Genomic DNA, 18,955 nt, shown 5'->3' on the forward strand with positions numbered 1-18,955 from the left:
TATATATACCCAGAAGTAGACTTAGTGTATTGTATGATATGCACATTTTCAATTTACCAGATATTTAAAAATTGCCCACCCAAGTGGCTCTTTTAATTTTCACTCTAACTAGCAGGGTGGAAAGGTTCCTCTTTTTCCAGTCACTTGCCCATTTGTTGCACTTAATTTGGCAATGAAGCATTTAAACTCTGGAATTAAAGAAAAGTGAGTCGGAATAATTTTTATTTAAAAATCGTTTTTAAATTTAGCTTAGGAAGGGTGGTAGGCTTTTAGATAATATGAAAGACTCTGGTTCATTAGTAGCTGTCGCTGGCTTTTCTCTTATATCACCTTTCTGATAATGAGAATTGTCAGAAAGAATTGAAGGAGGACCTACCTGATGTCACCTATGTATGCAAATTAGATTCCTTAAGGATCAAAGGAAACAGGTCTGAGAGCTAATGTGCAGGACAGTTGAGTCATGATTATTAACTTTTAGTTGCTACCAATCCAGGCTGTAAGTTTTTAGTGGTAAAAATGGAAAAGGCACTATTATTATCCATCAGCCAACTAGAGCTGTTATCACTTCCACGTCAGCTGAGGATAAAGATCATAATAAAGGGCCTCATTTGGATTACGTGAGTACTCTTTAGTTGACGTGAATTCTTCAAAAAAATTATTTTCTTATGTGTATTTTCAAAAATCAGTGAGGTTTCTACCTATCTTATTGTAAAGACATAGAATATTGTCATCTACTTGAAAAAGAAGAGATACATGTATATGTATAACTGAATCGCTCTGCTGTACACCTGAAACTAACACAACATTGTTAATCAACTATACTCCAATATAAAAGAAAAATTTTAAAAAAAGAAAAAAAAAAACTTACCTGTCTCTTGATCATCCGGAGAAATAATTTGATCTTCATAAACTTGATAAAAGGTTGTGATTCTGGTACCATCAGCATGATCCACTACCCGAGTACCATCTTTCTTTTCAATGATGATCACTTTGTCTTCTCGAGTTGTCATAACCTGAACATACAAAGGCAGAGCACCATCATTTGGTCAGGTGGTTAATCCCAAGTGTGCTTATTTTCACACCCCATTGATTACCATCAAAATCCTGGTTATTTAGAAGTAAAAGTTTTATCTCATCTACTTGATCTAATCTTTATAACAATCCTGGGAGGCAGGCAACGATATCCCCATTTTATGGATGAGGAAATTCAGGCTTAGAGAAGTTAAGAAACTTGCTGAATGTCACTCAGCACGTGCCAGAGCTGATGCTGGACTAAGACTGTCTGACTTCAGAACTGGTGCTTCTTCCATGGTCGCACATTTGTGAGTAAAAAGTTAACATCAGGACTGATCTGACCCAGGTATGTCCAGGAAAATGGTCCCAGGTCCTGCCTCCTTGGAAACTACAGGTTTAAGATAAGCAAGGGACCACTGGTGTCTGTAGTGAGGGTTCTGATGTGGTCTGGTCTCCCCTGAGGAAGCAATGCCAGAGCTTGGATTTTGTGTGTCGGTGCAGGAGGGCAGCATGGGTGAAAGGGGTGCTAGACACAAAGGATCCCAGGGAGCAATGGGCAGAGTGGTGAGAGCAAGGTTAGGAGTGAGGGACCAAACTGGGAAGATTATTAAGCCATATTAAGGACACAGTCTTTATCCCAAGGCAGGCAAATCAGTAGTGAAGGGTTTTAAGTATGTGGACTAGAGCAAGAAACACAGAAAATATTCATTTAGCCCTAGCAAGTACTTCAGTCTGAAAGAGCACTCAGACCTTTGTATCCTGTAGCTAAATGGTTCACCAGAGAAGCTCTAAACCCCCAGCTCTGTGTGTGTGTGTGTGTGTGTGTGTGTGTGTGTGTGTGTGTGTGTGTGTGTGTGTGTGAAGATGTGGCAGGCATGGAGATGCATAGCCCAGATCTTCCTTCAAGACAGGATTTGCTCCCCAGCTGTGTGGAGTGAAGTTGGCAAACAGCCTCCAGTTGTCAGCTCTTCCAGCATCTGCCTCAGCTGCAGAGAAATGCTTTGCCTGACTCACATTGCTCCAGGTGACCTTGGTCCAGTGACTGAGTGAGGCAGGAGTACACCGATATGGTTCCTGCTCCCAGACTTGGGACATTGGGACAGATGACACTGGCTTCTGAGCTCCTGCCAGTTAACCAAGGCTTTGTGGGGTCTGCGTCACAGCTCAGCTTCTCCTCTGTCCAATCCTGCTTTCTCCCCGTTCCTTTCACAAATGGTGTCCCTTATAAATATCTTGTACCACAACCTTCATTTAAGTGTTTGCTTCTGGAGACCCCAACTGTCAACAATGTATTAAAATTATATAATGCATATATTTAAATCATTGAGTGTTTTCTAACTTATACTGTCCTAACTGTAAGGGACACAATTTGCACTGAAGTGTCCAGATGGATATGAGAGTGAGTTTGCTAGCTATATTTTGACTCAAGTGTCTAGGGCTTTTGTGAGTAGGTCATAATTACATTTTTATCTTTTTATAGTAGGCAGAAATCACTATAAGAGAGAAGTGCACACTGATCATTATTTTAAGTTCTTATCTTTGGCACTCTCAGCCAGTGGTAGATATAGATATGTATATCTGTCTATCTATATCTGTCTGTCTATCTATCTATCTATCTCTCTATCTATCGAATGTGTATAACAAGAAATACTGCTGTAGAATGCAGTGACTGAGAGCATGGACTCTGCAGTTAAGCTGCCTGAGTTCAAATTCTGGTTCCACAGCTGGCTGAGTGATTTAGGCAAGTTGCTTCCCTTCTCTCAGCCCTAGTTTCCTTATCTGCAAAATGGAGCCAACACTAGTATTCCTCAGAGATGTTATACGGATTAAATGAGATAATGCTGGTAAAGTAATTCACACTTAATTGGTCATCAAGTTAGCAATGATAAATACTAGCTCTTTAACTCATTTATTTATTTTGGCTGTGGCACATAGCTTGTGGGATCTTAGCTTCTCAACCAGGGATCGAACTTGGGCCCTTGGCAATGAAAGTGCAGAGTCCTAACCACTGGACCGCTAGGGAATTCCCTATCTAGTTTAGATATTCACAAATTATTATTTAGAATTATTCCAACATTTTATAACACCACATAACATTGACATTTTCTGATCACCATAGGGTAAGATAATCATTATTTTTAGAGGTGGCAAGAACACAATAGAAAGAATATTTACTGAACACCTGATGGTGCTAAATCTGGTATTAATCTTCCCAACTATTTTAGGTAATGACTATTATTTCTATTTTAGGAGTAAAGATACTAGATTAGAAACATCCAAAGTCATATATCTAGTAAGAAGTGTGACTTGGGGTTCAAACCCATGACTGCCTCACAGCAAGGTCAGTGGCACTCCTCTAAAATGTGATACTTCATGTCAGATATCATGAAAACACACATCCATTCTCAATTTTGTTTCATATGATTATTGCCCCTTATTTGCATAATAGTTAAGCATATGAGACCTAGAATACAACCTGGGGTCCACATTCTGAAGCTACCACCTGCTGTGTGATCTTGGAAAAATTATTTAGCCTGTCTGTAGCTTAGTTGTCTCATATGTAAAATGGAAACAATAGTTTATTGTGAGAATTAAACAAGTTAGGATGTGGAAAACACCAAGAACAGTGACTGGCACACAGTGAGTGCTCAATAAATATTATTACTATTGTTGTGATTGCTATTTGACTGTTGGGTGTCTATGCTTGAATCCAGGCTCCTGGATCTTGGTTTGTGCTTCTATAATGGTGCTAGGTATCAGTAAAGGAAATTGAGTGTCATTAACTAAGAAATATTAATCAAATTTGCATATTAAGCCAAATAATCTGTATCAGGGCTGAATTAAAGTGAGTCATTTGAAGTCACCAAAAAGAAACTATCCTGAGATGATATGTATCTTGAGTCTCACAACAGAGAACTAGCAAACAATGTAAGAGACTATGAAACTATTTCAGAAGTAGGCTGAAGAAGAAAGGAAAATGCATTTGGTTAGATAAAGGAATTTATCTCAATAGCAAGCAGACATTTTGCTTTCGACTATCAGCATGTGGTTGTAAACAAGTGCTGGAAGTCCAGAAACCAGAAATAAGGCATGCAGGAAATTCTTTGTCTTGTTAGATTTAGAGGGTGCTGCAAAGCTCCACATAAGATATTAGAGGAATAGCTGTGGAATGGAAAGAGCCCAGTTTTTAGTCCCAACGACTGGTTCTAAACCTGGCTCCAGCACTTCCTGGTCACATTACTTAACTTGCTGAGGCCCAGCTTCCTCATCTGTATAATATACACTGGTGTGAGGCCTGAATGAGAGAATGTATGTAAAACCCCTAACAGAAAGCCTATAGAAAACGCTATTGTGCATCCCAGGGGTTTCAATTTCACATCTGCTTGACAGATAAACAAAACCGTTATTTACTACACCACTCATTTGTCACTTTTTCTTAAGTTATAAATAAAATCTTTCTTATAGTTGCTTTGTGGTGGTGTTGAATGTTTGAGTTATTTAATGTGGGCATCTCATTAAATATACCATAAATTATTTGAAGTCAAGGATCATGAACAAATTTCTATAATTCATGTCAGGTACACACAAAAAGTAGGAATAAATCAGAGCCCCTCACTTCTAGAAGATAAGACATATAAACAAATACATCCAACAGAAAGAAATATAGGATATCATTAATCATATGTCTTAAAAGTGGAATAGAAAATTCATGATTTGTCTCTCACTTCAAGAATTGATATTTCATGATACACTACACTGGTCAAATGAACCACACAATATTTTTAGATTTGGAAAGATGGATCCATCCATTCATCCATACATCCATTACTTAACAAACAGTTATTGAAAATTTATTATTTGACAGGTATTCCTCCATGTGTTGTTTCAGAACCCTAACAATTTAGAAAAATTTGTAATATATAATAGTTTGCCATACCGTTCCATCGACAGGATCTGTGGCTTTAAAGGATAAAAGTGGGGCCAAGTCTGCTATTCTTTCTAATCCTTTGGTGCCAATCCGATTTCCTTGAGGTGTAGTTGTAAACCAGGTGCCTAAGTGAACCTCCACAGGAGTTACTGTTTGAATTGTTTCTGGGGGAGGTTCATGGCTTTCATTTTTATGAGCCATTGATGACTGATTTTTCTGACTTTTTCCTGTGGAAGTTCAAGTAAAATCAAATACAACAAATCAACTATACTCCAACAAAAATTTAAAAATTTAAAAAAAAATTAAAAAAAATCAAATGCAACAATATAACTATATCACATATAGAATTATTCATTAAGTTTTAATACAGTGTAGGTTACCTCAGACACAGAGAAATTCTAAGTGGTATTCATCAATTATACTATTTCTCAAGAAGCAAAAATTTCAGGTTATGAATATCTAAATCTTGGTACTTGAACCTTGGCTGGATTCCCATCACCTCCCACAAAACATACACGTGCATACACAGCTCACTCTCCATGGCACAATACCCATTCTTGTCAATTTCTGTACACTTTTAGGTCTTGCTTACATCTCCCTAGATTCCAGATTTGGGGTCCTGTACCCTGGTTTTCAAAGCCTCTATTTTCTCCTGTGTATCTCTGAAATTTTTAGAATGCTTTTTTTGACTTATTATATTCTAGTATAATAGAGTATAATTTTAACTCTTCATTCCTCTGATTTTGTCTTTTTTTTTTCAGTCACAGGAAACATCTTTCTTCGGCCCTGGATCTGGAGAACATTACCAATCAAGCATATCCTTGGCCTCTCATATGGAGAGGATTTGTACAGTTTAATTACTACATTGATAATCATCTGATACACATCCCCCTCTCAACCCCTCCCCACCCCCATTCAATTAGAACAGGAAGATAGAACTGAAGAAACCCTCATGGAACCCTGTAAATATTATCTCAATCCCTCTACCTCTGGAGTAAAGGTAGATTTACTCCATTTGTATGAATAATAATGAGTAATCTCATTATTACTTGCCAGGCAAAATTTGCCAGTGTTGCCAAGCCTCGATGATGAAGTAAACTCAGACTGAGAAAAAAATTGCAAAAAATATAGTAAAGGATTGTTGCCTCCAGGAAGATCCTTTAGATTCAGACCATGAAATGTGGATCTTGGTGTAAGATGCAGACTCAACTAATTGGGGGAACCAAAGAAGACAGATATATTTAGCTAAGCCTTTCCATTGCCCTAAGATTTAATTTGGACCTATTTGTATTTCCAGAGCATTAAAAGAGAACTGAAAGATAGACCTGTAGAAATTATTTAGAATGAAGCTCAGAGGGCCAATGTGACAGAAGTAATGAAAGAGAGGTAAAAGCTCTCTAATACACATTTAATTGGAATTCTCGAAGAAGAAGAGAAAGAAATGGATGATAAACAATATTTGAAAAGATAATATTGAGAAAGTTCCACAAGGAATGAAAGATACTAATTTACAGATTCAAGAAGCCCAATGTGGGGCTTCCCTGGTGGCGCAGTGGTTGAGAGTCCGCCTGCCGATGCAGGGGACACTGGTTCGTGCCCCGGTCTGGGAGGATCCCACATGCCTCGGAGCGGCTGGGCCTGTGAGCCATGGCCGCTGAGCCTGTGCTCCGCAACAGAAGAGGCCACAACAGTGAGAGGCCCAAGTACTGGGAAAAAAAAAAAAAAAAAAAAAAAAAAAGAAGCCCAATGTATTCCCACTTGGATAAATAAAAAGAAATCCACCCCTAGTTAAATCATATTGATATTATAATAAAAAAGAAAATATTTTAAAGGTGGTTAGATTGTCTAACAACAATTAGACTGACAGCCAACTTTTCAACAGCAATAGTGGAAGCAAGAAAAATATGAAGAATTATTGTCCACATGCTGAGAGAAAATACCTGTCAATCTAGAATTCTACACCCAGTGAAATTATTTTTCAAGAATGAGGACAACATAAAGACATTTTCAGAAAATATCTGTTTTGCAATAAATAGCTTAAAACTTCCAGTTAAAACACAAAAATGTCTAATTTTTAAAACATACACCTATATGCTGCTCACAAGACACACTTTTAAACATAAACCATAGAAAGTAAAATAAAGTGTGGGAAAAGTTATACTGGAAAAGTTAAACAATAGCTGATGTAGCTATAAAAATATAAGCAAAATCAACATTAGAGTAAAAAAGAATCCTAGAATAAAAAGTCATTGTGTACTGATAAAAAGTTAAATTCCCCATGAAGATAAAACAATTCTAAATTTGTAAGTATCTAAAATCATATCCTCAAAATATATAAAGGCAAATCTGAGAACTATAAAAAAGACATAGTTATTTCAGAAAAAAGAAATATGGATTAAACTGTAAGGAGTGAAGAGGCTATTCTACCCTTTCAGGAAATTTAAACATACTTCCGCTGAATAAGTTGACATTGTACATTAAAAAGTCCATAAGGATATAGAATAAGAAATGTCAAAGTTTGAATGTGAGGCAAATATGGCCTACTGTCTGTTTTTGTACAGTCTGTGAAGTAATAATTCTTTGTACATTTCTACATAATTAAAAAATCAAAAGAATATTTTGTTATGTATGAAAATTATATTAAATTCAAATTTTAGTGACCATATAAAAGTTTAATTGGAACACAACACAGCATGCTCATTTGATTATGTATTTTCTAAGGCTACTTTTACACTACAATAGCAGAGTTAGTAGTTGTGACGGAGACCATATGGCTCCAAGTGTCTAAAACATTTACTATCTTGCCCTTTACAGAGAAGTTTCCTGAACCTGGATATAAATTGGACAACACAACTAACAAATTTGATTGAACAGATATAAAGAGAACTCTGTAACATGCTGTATAAATATATATATATAAATTAATTAATTAAATTAGAAAAAGAGAACTCTGTACTCAATAGCTGCAGGATATATGCAGTTTTCAACTTTTCAAACACAGACAGAATTTTTTTTTAAATTTGACCATATCCATTCCTCTGTCAATGGACATTTAGGTTGCTTCCATGTCCTGGCTATTGTAAATAGTGCTGTAATGAACATTGGGTACATGTATCTTTTCGAATTACGGTTTTCTCCAGATATATGCCCAGGAGTGGGATTGCTACTTCATATGATAGTTCTATTTTTAGTTTTTTAAGGAACCTCCATACTGTTCTCCATAGTGGTTTTACCAATTTACATTCCCACTGACAATGTAGGAGGGTTCCCTTTTCTCCACACCTTCTCCAGCATGTATTGTTTGTAGACTTTTTGATGACGGCCATTCTGAACGGTGTGAAGATGTCATACATGTATACCATGGAATATTACTTAGCCATAAAAAAGAATGGAATGCCATTTGCAGTAACATGGATGGACCTAGAGATTATCATACTAAGTGAAGTAAGTCAAAGACAAATATCATATGATATCACATATGAAAAGATGCTCAAGCTTCCTCATCATCAGAGAAATGCAAATCAACCACAATGATATACTACCTCACACCTCTCAGAACGGCTATCATCAAAAAGAACACAAATAACAAATGTTGGAGACGATGTGGCGAAAAAGGAACACTTGTACACTGTTGGTGGGAATGTAAATGGGTGCAGTCACTGTGGAAAATGTTACGGAGGTTTCTCAAAAAACTAAAAATAGAACTACCATATGACCCAGTATATCATTTCACTAAATTTTGAGTTATCAAAAAAAGAAGTCACTTTGCCTCCATACAATGTTACTGGGTACCATGATGAGATGTGTGAATCTGAGAGAAAAAGACTAAATCTTAGTCTCACAGATCATTAAAGGCATATGAGAAATTGAGAAAAATTTGCAATACCTGAGAGACAGTGTAATTTAGGGGTTAGTTGCCCAGACTCAGATCCGAGCTTTACCACTTACTAGCTGAGAGACTTCAAGGAAGTTAATTAACTTCTTTGTGTCTCAATTTTCTCATCTGTAAATTGAGATTATTAAGATACACACCTCACAGAGTTGTTGTGAGTATTCACTGATTTAATATTTTGAAGTATCCAGAATTGTGCCTGGTGTACAAGCACATGTCTCCTACACATGAAGATCTCTTAAAATGAAAATGATGAACATCCCAACAGCAAACCAAGGAAAGATGTGAATAGAAAATTAACAAAAAGAAAAAAAAAGCAACAAACATCTTTAAATGTTTAATCTCATCAGTAATCAATGAAATGCAAATTAATATAATAATAAGATGCATTAATTGTCTATCAAACTGAGTAACATGAAAAGAATGACAATACCCGGCATTGGCAAGGGTATGAGGAAGCAGACACTTTCATACTGTGCTGGAGGTAGGGGCATAAATTGCAAGTGTCTTGGAGGGGAGCAAGTCTGTAATTTAGATTATGGCAGACATGGTTGATTGCTTACAAGACACTTCTCCACCTTCCTTTTTCCTTACTAGTAGTGCTCATCTCCTGAGAAAAAAGCCAAAAGTTTCAGATGCTGTTTTCCCAGCCTAAGTCCCCAACCAGGTTTAGTCAATGACATATAAGAGGAGACCCACTGGGGGTGGGGGAGACTGGTGTAATCTGGGGCTATTTTCCTCCCTGATAAAGAGAGACACTTGAAAGCTCTTGTGTTCACCCTCTTTCCTTTCTGCTTTGGAACTTACGACATGAGGCCCTCGTGTCTGGAGCTGAGGTGGCTCTCCTGCGATTTCGGGGAAAAGAGAAGGACAGAGAAGGCTACACAGAGACTTGACATCACTGATCACTCATCTAACCCTAAAACAGTAGTGTAGGCATTAGAACTAATGTCGTGTCAGAGTACATGATGACATAGGAAAATGTTTGCTATTTATTACATAGAGATAAAAGCAATTCATGAAACAATGTGTAATGCTGTGATTCCCACTGAAATGTGCATGTATTCGATGAAAAGATAAGTGTAATAAAAATAATATTGAGCATTTACTAAGCCCTTGGATTTATTAAATCCATTATAAATTGAGAGGCTTCGGTTATTACCTTTCTTTGTGATGACAGTCTCTGATGGTGCTGTTTCTGATTTTTGCTGAGAACCCATGCTCATCAAGTCCCCGCTGTGAGGGCTTGCTGGCGCGTCAGCAGGAAGACCAACAGGCCCTGAATTGGGACTACTGCTCACAGTACCATCTGCGAAGAGAATCTGAAGAAAAAGCAAAAAATTTCAGCATTCTCAGAAACGAGGAAGAAACTGGTTAACAATACTGTGTGTCAAACTGAAATAGGTTAAAAATAACTCAAAGAAATGCTATTTTCCGACATCCAGACTCAGCAGTATAAAGCATGTTATAGAAGGGTAGATTTGGAGCTCAGAGACAACAGGTTAATAAACAGCTCAATAATATTGCTTTGTTTTCCATTTACTTTCTATTTTGTTTCTTTTCATTTCCTATCTTTTATCAGATTGACTTGCTTTATGTTTTCCCATTCTTCACCCTTCCCCTATGTAATTGGGAAATTATTTACCCTATTTCAATTTTTCTAATGACTACATTTAAAACTTTATCACATATTTAAACGTTTAGTTTCTATCAATATCTGTCTAGTATGTATAGTATGTATAGCATCTAAGGCAGTGTTTTTCCTTCCAACTATATTATTCTTTGCCATTTTAAGGCATCATTCATTTTCAAATGAGTTGTTTCTCTTTCCTTGTCATAGTACTGTTCCTCACCTTTAGCTTGTTTGTATTTTACTCTGCAGCAGGAAAGAGTAATTTATCTAACATATTCTTTTACCTGTGTGGATCCATCCAACAGGTATTTGACAACAGTGCCTTGACTGGTAATAACTCTTGATGCCTCCTGCTCCAGAGGTGGCATCACTGTTTTACAGAATTCATAGTGCTTCACCTTCTGGGGGTAGCTCTGTCGGACCATGATGTCCCAAGTGGGTTCCTCGTCTATAACACATTGATCTTAAAAAGAAAAAAGAGCTTACTGAGAACTGTGCAATGCTGTATGGCTGGGATCTTATCGTCCTGCTTAATTGATTTCATTCTTTGGTCTACATCTGGTTACTAGGGCAGTTTTCATGTCATGACAGATGGCCCAGAGTACTGGTTCTTTGCTGCCTTTCTTACAGTCACATGTAGTAAATAAGGTCATTTACGAGTACTTAATACATACTTTCTCCATGTATAAGCCAGTGTTTCTAATGATGTCCAGAACATTTCAGGGCAAAATTAGGAAGGGAGAGAGTTATTCTGTCTTAGATGTTGCCTTTTCTCCCCATTGGTATTTTTCTCTCACCCTGGATGCACAATGTTCCCCTGGGGTCCCCCAGTTCCCTGGAGCCCCAGGGGAAGTCACTCATTCAGGCTTGCCCTCCTTAAATCATTTATCATCTTTCAAAGTTAACACAACCCTCTCATCTCTAACCAAGTCCAGATTTTTCTCAGAGTTCTACTCTTAGCTGGCAATCAAGAAGAAAACACCTAATAAATTCCTCCAAAAGAAAGTATTATTATTGAGAATTTCTGGTACACAGCAGCTACTCAGATTTTGCTAACTGAATAATTTCCTCTTCTCCATTTAAAAAGTGGTTTAATAACATAAAATCCAATGTCTGTCAGTGATGGAGTCTATTAAAAAATCACAGTCTATTCATTTGATGAGATGTTACCTAGATTTTAAAAGAAATACATTTGATAAATGTGTATCACCTAGAATATCCAAAATAGAGATGGACTAAAAAGGCTATTTGCAGAAAAATATTTACAATAAAATATAATTTATGTAAATTTTGCATTATCTACAACTTAACATTATTTGTTATTATGAAGGCATACATATAGCACATTTGTATAAACCTATTTGCACAAAAAATCTAAGTCTTGTTAGTGTTCACTATAAGAGAAAGAGAAGGAATAGACTGTAGAGGGAAATTTCGGGTTACAGCTGTGTCTGTAATTTTAAAAATATATTTTGATTAAAGTATGACAAAAAGAGATCTTTATTTTGTCTGGCCAGCACATCAGTACTTGTTATATTATATATTATATTTTTCTGTATTAAAAGTTAAAATAAAATGGTATTGGTTCAGGAGGAAAAGAACTGGTTTACTAACATGAAATGATGGTATTTCAAGGACTATATCAGGCTGGTGGGAAAATATTTTGGAATAAGCACCTTTCAAGGTGCTTGACCCTTCAAGTCACAGAAGTAATAATAAAATAATAAACATCTGTTGAAATATTTCTATATGTTAAATGCTCTGTGTATGTATTTTATTCAGCCCACCTCAACAACCCTTTAAGGTAGACACTTTCATTTTCCAGAGTTTTCCGATGAATAAATGGAGGCTAACTTCTCCAAGGTCACACAGCTGGTAAGAGCAGAGCTTAGATTTGAACCAAGTCTCTGTACTTAACTATTTTCTTATGCTGTAAAAACAACCACTGCTACCGTGACCAAAAACAAAAGCAAAAACCTAACATTGGAATAATACTTTCCAAATTAGAAAGTATTTTCTCATTTAATATTTATAGCAACTCTGTTTGGTAGATGACGTTATTTTATAAATGAAGAAATTCAGGTGGGGAGGGGTTATGACTTGTCCAAGGTCACCCTGGCAAGAACTCAAATCTAGGCTCTTTCTTCTTGCACCATGTGACCTTCTCTCCCTTGCCCAAGGCTGACCCTATGAAGATAGTGCTACTTTGATACTTATGCTGTAATTATATTCAGACTTGAATTAGGATAATCACAATATATGGAGGGTTTTAAAAAGATTATTTGTTACAGTTATTATTATTATTTTTTTAAAGGATCCAACAGCATTTTAAAAAATAAATTTATTTATTTACTTTTGGCTGCATTGTGTCTTTGTTGCTGCATGTGGGCTTTCTCTGGTTGCAGCAAGCAGGGGCTACTCTGTTGCAGTGTGTGGGCTTCTCACTGTGGTGGCTTCTCTTGTTGCGGAGCATGGGCTCTAGAGCTCAGGCTCAGTAGCTGTGGCTCATGGGCTTAGTTTGTCCGCGGCATGTGGGATCTTCCCGGACCAGGGATTGAACCCGTGTCCCCTGCATTGGCAGGCGGATTCTTAACCACTGCACCACCAGGGAAGTCCCCAGACAGAGTTATTATTAACTACATTGTCTACCCTGACATAAAGATGAAAACATCAGACTAGAAAATGAAACTAATGGAAAAGACCGGTGAAACAAGTATTAAGCTGTGGTTTGCTAACAGAATCAAGAAAACAAGCAAGGAAACAAATATGTCCTTAAACTTAAAAAGAATATCCCTCTCAGTTCCCTCATAGCATCTTTGACTTCGGAAGACTGTCAGTGGCCTTCAGTCTTAGCACACACAGTTGGTCCCATCATGGAAAACCTGGATCACTAGGAATACTTGGAAATAGAAACAAGGGTTCATGGTCTATTTTTAATAATTCAGAAAGCCCAGTGAAAAGAAAAATTGAGATGAAATAGATCGACTACAACATTAAGTTTCTTCTCATTTGGCTGGCAACTGAATACAACATTGAATTATTTTTCAATAAGCATACTCTTTTTCTTTGGTACACTTTTTAAATATGGGGTACATAAGGAAATTATAATAGAGTATATTTGGTCATGAAAATAGGATTCACTGATATAATGTAACATTTGTCAGATGAAGAAACATGGTCCAAAGACAGTAAGTTACTGAAAGGGCCATACAGTTAATTAGAACTCAAGTCCCGGCTCTGTGCTTGCTTTGTTGCCTCTCCTACTTCTACTGCAGTAGGGGGTCTTCATTTAAATAATGTTCAAATCAATCACCAATGTGGATGCCCCCCTGCATCAGGTTAATTAAAGGAGTCCTGTTGTACTTACTTATTCATCTTAATAGGTTAGGAGCCACGTACAGAATCAACAGAAGTAAGAGACCCTATAAAAGTATATATTGATACCTGGGAATGAGACTGGTTTTCTTCATCCATTTAACCTGCACTTATCTTTACCTACTCTGTGCTCACCGTCCTTTGTTTTGATCAGACCAGCAAAGTTCTGTTCCTGTGGCCCTTTGTAGAGGAAGGACACAGGACCACACAGTAGTTATTAAGAGCATTGGCTTTGCCACCACTGGACCAAGAATGGCATTTTATCTCTGCCACTTAGGAACTGAGTGACCTGGGGTAAGTTACTGAACCTTCTGATGCCTCGATTTCTTTATTTTGTGAAAGGAAATTATTAGGACTTAGTTTATAGTAGTTGTATTTTGTCATGTATGTTAAGTATTTAGATAGTGCCTGGCCCACAGTAAGTGCTCAAAAATGGTGGTCATTATTGTTATTAGCCTATTATTCATTATCAACAAGTTTATTTAACTGGTAGGAAAATACACAGTTTCAATGGTGACTGAAGTGTTTTCTATATGACTTTTTTTCCCCCTGCCTCCTCATCCTCCTGGCCAGCACTCACCTGGGGACTCTTGCCCAATGAAGGTCACTTGGAGCCCACTGGGGCAAGACACGTTCAGGTTTTGGAAGGTGGGAACATAAAGAGTCTCTTGTAAAACAGGTTCTGGTTCTACTTCTTCCTGTAAATAGTTCCACGTGTGAATAATTTCCTGTCATTTTCTAAATGAGATATCGATTTATTATGACTAAACAAAGACTTGGTGAATGCTTAGACTATGACTTGCCCAGGACTAGTGAGCCCTGCAGTGGAGCCTATAAGGATGCATGAGTCTCTACCTTTGCGCAATTGATATTTTGCCTGTAGAATGGCACACAGACATATGAAACAGCTAAATAACAGTACCAAATGGTTGGCACATCTTTCCTCAGAAAAGGGAGATATCAAAGTTAATGAGACTAGGAAAGGATCATGGAGGAGCTGAAGCTTGAACTAGGCCTTGAAAGATGCCTCAGTTTGGACTTGTAGATGTAAGGGCTGACCAAGATCCCCACCACCTTCCTTGTGTGAGTCTTACAGTTTGGATGCTAGAGACATTATGCTATTAGGATATGTGTCTTTATTTTTCTATAATGAGCATACATTGCTTTTGTAGTAAGTAAAAATAAAAAAACACAATAAAAAAGATTATTTATAAGTTTTAATGAGGGTTTGGGTGTGTCTACTTAACAGATTCTAAATAACTTTATGCTCACTATGCCTGAATCCCTTGTTTGGTTATACGTACTCCAGGATGAAAATTATTCGGTTACTTCCAACCCACCCCTAACAATAATCCTTTCAGTTTTTCCAGTTGATTTGCTCAGCGGCTCGCCACTAAAATCATTCCAACTGATCCCCCAGTGTTGGATCTTTAATTTATTCTCTCTAGTCCTCTACTGTTGATCATTTAGGTTGTTCTGCCTTTGTTATTAATAGAGAATAAAATCTGGATCACTGGCTGAAAATCAATTAAAAACACAAAGCAAAATTAAGAGGTAAAAGCTTATGAAATTCTGTAAAATGAAAAATACTGCTCAAAGACACAAACAAGCCATGACAAATGTATCATTACACTCAAAACCAGTAATTATCCCCCACCCTTTCATTGTCATCAATTTTAAAAAATGTTGGGTGGACCAACTGGTTTGCCACCAAATTGCTTTCAGCTAAATTAATGAGTTACCTGGGGATACTCTACTCAGTACTTGAACATTTCTACTTAAGGGTCAAGTGTCCTAGCTTGAGAAACCTCATCTAGTAAAGCTGTGTAAATATGGTGCAGAGGCCAAGTAACATTCAAACCCCATAACTTTCAAAGGGTCAGGCTCTGAAATCCAGGTCCCTGATCACTTTTTAACACTTTTTTTCTAATAAGTTGAGAATTTGTACATTGTACAAACTGTACAACTGTACTAGTAAAACTGAAAGAATCAAGATTTGATCAGTAGTTTCCTTCTTGTCATTCTTTTAGAATCTCTTTTGATCTATATACTTCTATTAGGAAAATGTTTAGAGTCAAAGAGCTCTCAAGTGTGTGAGTGTGTGAGTGTGTGTGTATGTGTGTGCGCTTGTTTGCATATGGTGAAGGGTTAGAGGTAGAGGGTGGACTGCTCTTTAACTGGAAGTGGGTTGTCCTTTAGACTTGCTGAATTCTTAGTACATCAATATCTAAGTCCAGATCTACCTAACAGAAGCGTTTCCACTATTTAGTTAGAGATCCTCCCCTTCCAATTGTTGTTTATCTCAATGGAATTAAATTCAGTATTGAAAATAAGGACTGGTAGGAACTTGACCATCTAAGCAAAGAACATCCAAGATTCAATGTGGAAAAATGGTTGAACTAGTTATTCTGAGTTTGAAATGAATGACCTGAGACAGTTTGTTTAAGACAGCATGTCTCCTGGTGTGGGAATTCAACTCCTGTGCGCAGACCTCTTCTTGTCCATTCAAAACTGAAAGTACAAGGAGTGTTACTGAATCTGCACAGTAAAATATATGCACTGTAATAACACTATTGACATAACTCATGATTTAAAAAAGTTAACATTGAGGCAGAAGCAGAGTTTGGGAATACATGGCAAGGTCCACTTACCTTTTTCTCTTCTTCCTTTGGGAGCTCCTCTTCTTTAAGAGATTCTTTGGATTTTTCTTTGCTTTTTATTTTCCCTTTTCCTTTGCTTTGAGGAATACTCACTATAACAGGAATTACTGTTGGAGTATGTGCTGATGGGATATTCAACATTGCTTCCAAGTTAGGATCCTTATCCTCTATAAAGAGAAAGAGGAGAAAACAAGTAAATTAGACATTTATATTTGATATGTTTGTTAAATAAAATTTACATCTCAAACATTTATACCACTTGGCAATTTTTACCTTGCTGAGTAGGATTGATCAGTTGGATAGGTTTCAGGGGTAATGTAGTTGATTTGGAAATCAAAATTGTAGCTTAGAAATTTGAGGCACTTAATACTTTGATGCATTTGATTGAGTCATGATTTCACACACTCTTGCCTCCCTATCCAGATTGTAAACTCCTAATGATAGGGCAGTAACCATCTCTTCATTTTTTTGAGAAATATTTATTGAGGCTCATATGTAAAACGTGTGCAGCAGTGGATAATAATGAAAAAGAAAAATAAAGGACCTTATGAAGTCAAAATAGTCTAAATAAGATCTGTACTCAAATAGCTTCAATACAAGGACATATTAAATAGAAACATAAGGGATACAAACAAGGAAATTTAGAAAAGAAATGATTATTTCTGGCTGAGATGATAAAAGAAGTTTTCTTATTGAAGACTGATTTTATTCTGGGTTTAATGGATTGTTAGAATTCTAAAAGGAGAGCCAATCCATGGAGGAACTATGTTGGAAACTTCCAAGCATCCCCTTACGTCTTAGGTTATATCCTCTTCTGAGTTCCAGGGTAACACTCCCACCTGGATCTCCTCTTACCTCTGGTTATTTTTTTCGCAGTCTCCTTTACTAACGCTTCCTCTTTGTTAAATGTTGGTAGGTCCCAGTTTTTTTCCCCCTTCTCATTACACAACAGATGTTATCAACTCTGGCTGCACATAATCATTTTTCATGGAATTAAACGAAATGCTCAGGCCCCCCACCTTGACTCTCTGGGGACGAGGCCCAGGCATTTATAGTTGTGAAACACAATCACATGTAATTGTGATACACAGTGAGGGCTGAGAGCCTTTATTATCTCTATTAGATCTGAGTATCTTGTTCACTACTGGGGCTCCAGCTGTCATCTACATTTGAATGACTGCAAAATTTACATCTCCGGGCACAAGCTTTCTTCTCAGCTTCAGATCTGTATTTCCAACTGCTCTTAGACATCTACCCCTGCTTGTGGTACTGGAGACATTTCAAAATCAGTAAGTCTCTCCTCTTCCAAGCAGATAACCCTCCCTCCTATGTTCTCAACCTCAGTCAATGCCACGACCAATCATGCACTTTGTTTCTCAAGTTAGACATTGAGATTGTATGCATTTTCTCTTTTGGACTCACCCTATACATCCAACCAGTCACGGAGCCCTCAGAAATTTCTCTCAAATCATGCCTCTCCTATCTATTCCTACCACCTTAGTTCATATTCTTATTCACTTGCTTGATTTTTTGTAGCAGTTTCCTAATACCACCACCTCAGTGTACTTTCCAAACTATCACTATGATTATGTTCCTAAAATGAAATCTTTTCATGTCACTTCCCTTTTCATACTTAAAAAACTCTGGCGCTCACAAATCTTGTAGGACACACAATGCTCACCCTCCTCCACTCCAGTCACACTCAACCTCTCATTTTTCTGTAAAGATGTCATGCTTTTACCCAACTGTGTATTTATACAAATGGTTCTTACTGTCTAGAATTCCCTTTCCTTGCTGCTTTGTCAGGATAGTTCCTACTCACCTATAAAGTCTCATCTCAGATGCTATGCTTTCTCTCTCAAGTATTTTCTGGCTGTCCCCAGTACTTGGTTTATATATAATTTCTAGCACTTATGCAGTTATTTCACTATTTATGGTTTCTGTTCCCATTAGACAATGAATTCTTTGAGTAGCTGTAACATGGTTTTATTCATCTTAGTGACTCAGTGCCAGCAAGATGCCTGACTCATAGCAAGTACAGAATATAAATAGCGAATGGCATCTAGTTAGAGGCAGCTGGAAACTCCTCCCTCTCATCCCCATCCATTTACTCAATCAGTAAATATTTACTGAGTACCTACTACTGTGTACCATGCATTGGGTAACCAGTGATGAATGAGACATCAGGAACTTGTAACGTAATGAGAAGTTCAGATGAAGAGAACCTCAGGTATTCAATGTCATGTGTTAAGCCCATGATAGGAAAAGTACAGAGTGACAGGGGAACCCAGAAGAAAGGCATTTGCCACAAAACACTTCCATACAAGCTGTACTTTATACAGCTGTCCTTCAGTATACACAGGGGGTTGGTCTCAGAAAACCCCATGGATACCAATATCTGTGGATGCTCAAGTCCCTTATATAAAATAGTGTAGTATTTATTTGCATATAAC

At 37.2% G+C, this 18,955-nt stretch overlaps 1 protein-coding gene across 1 annotated transcript in view; it reads right to left on the reverse strand.

Annotated features, from left to right (window-relative positions):
* The window catches only part of SPAG17 (sperm associated antigen 17), a 229,695-nt gene that overhangs the window by 73,638 nt on the left and 137,102 nt on the right, over nucleotides 1-18,955 (reverse strand). The window contains exons 25-30 of the mRNA XM_079944374.1: nucleotides 16,494-16,669; nucleotides 14,423-14,540; nucleotides 10,752-10,930; nucleotides 9,997-10,156; nucleotides 4,952-5,169; nucleotides 869-1,013 (exon numbers count right to left, since the gene is read on the reverse strand). Of these exons, the coding sequence (XP_079800500.1) occupies nucleotides 869-1,013; nucleotides 4,952-5,169; nucleotides 9,997-10,156; nucleotides 10,752-10,930; nucleotides 14,423-14,540; nucleotides 16,494-16,669 (996 nt within the window). The remainder of the gene's footprint in view (nucleotides 1-868; nucleotides 1,014-4,951; nucleotides 5,170-9,996; nucleotides 10,157-10,751; nucleotides 10,931-14,422; nucleotides 14,541-16,493; nucleotides 16,670-18,955) is intronic.

This window comes from Stenella coeruleoalba (genome assembly GCF_951394435.1).
Source record: "Stenella coeruleoalba genome assembly, chromosome: 1".
NCBI lineage: Eukaryota > Metazoa > Chordata > Mammalia > Artiodactyla > Delphinidae > Stenella > Stenella coeruleoalba.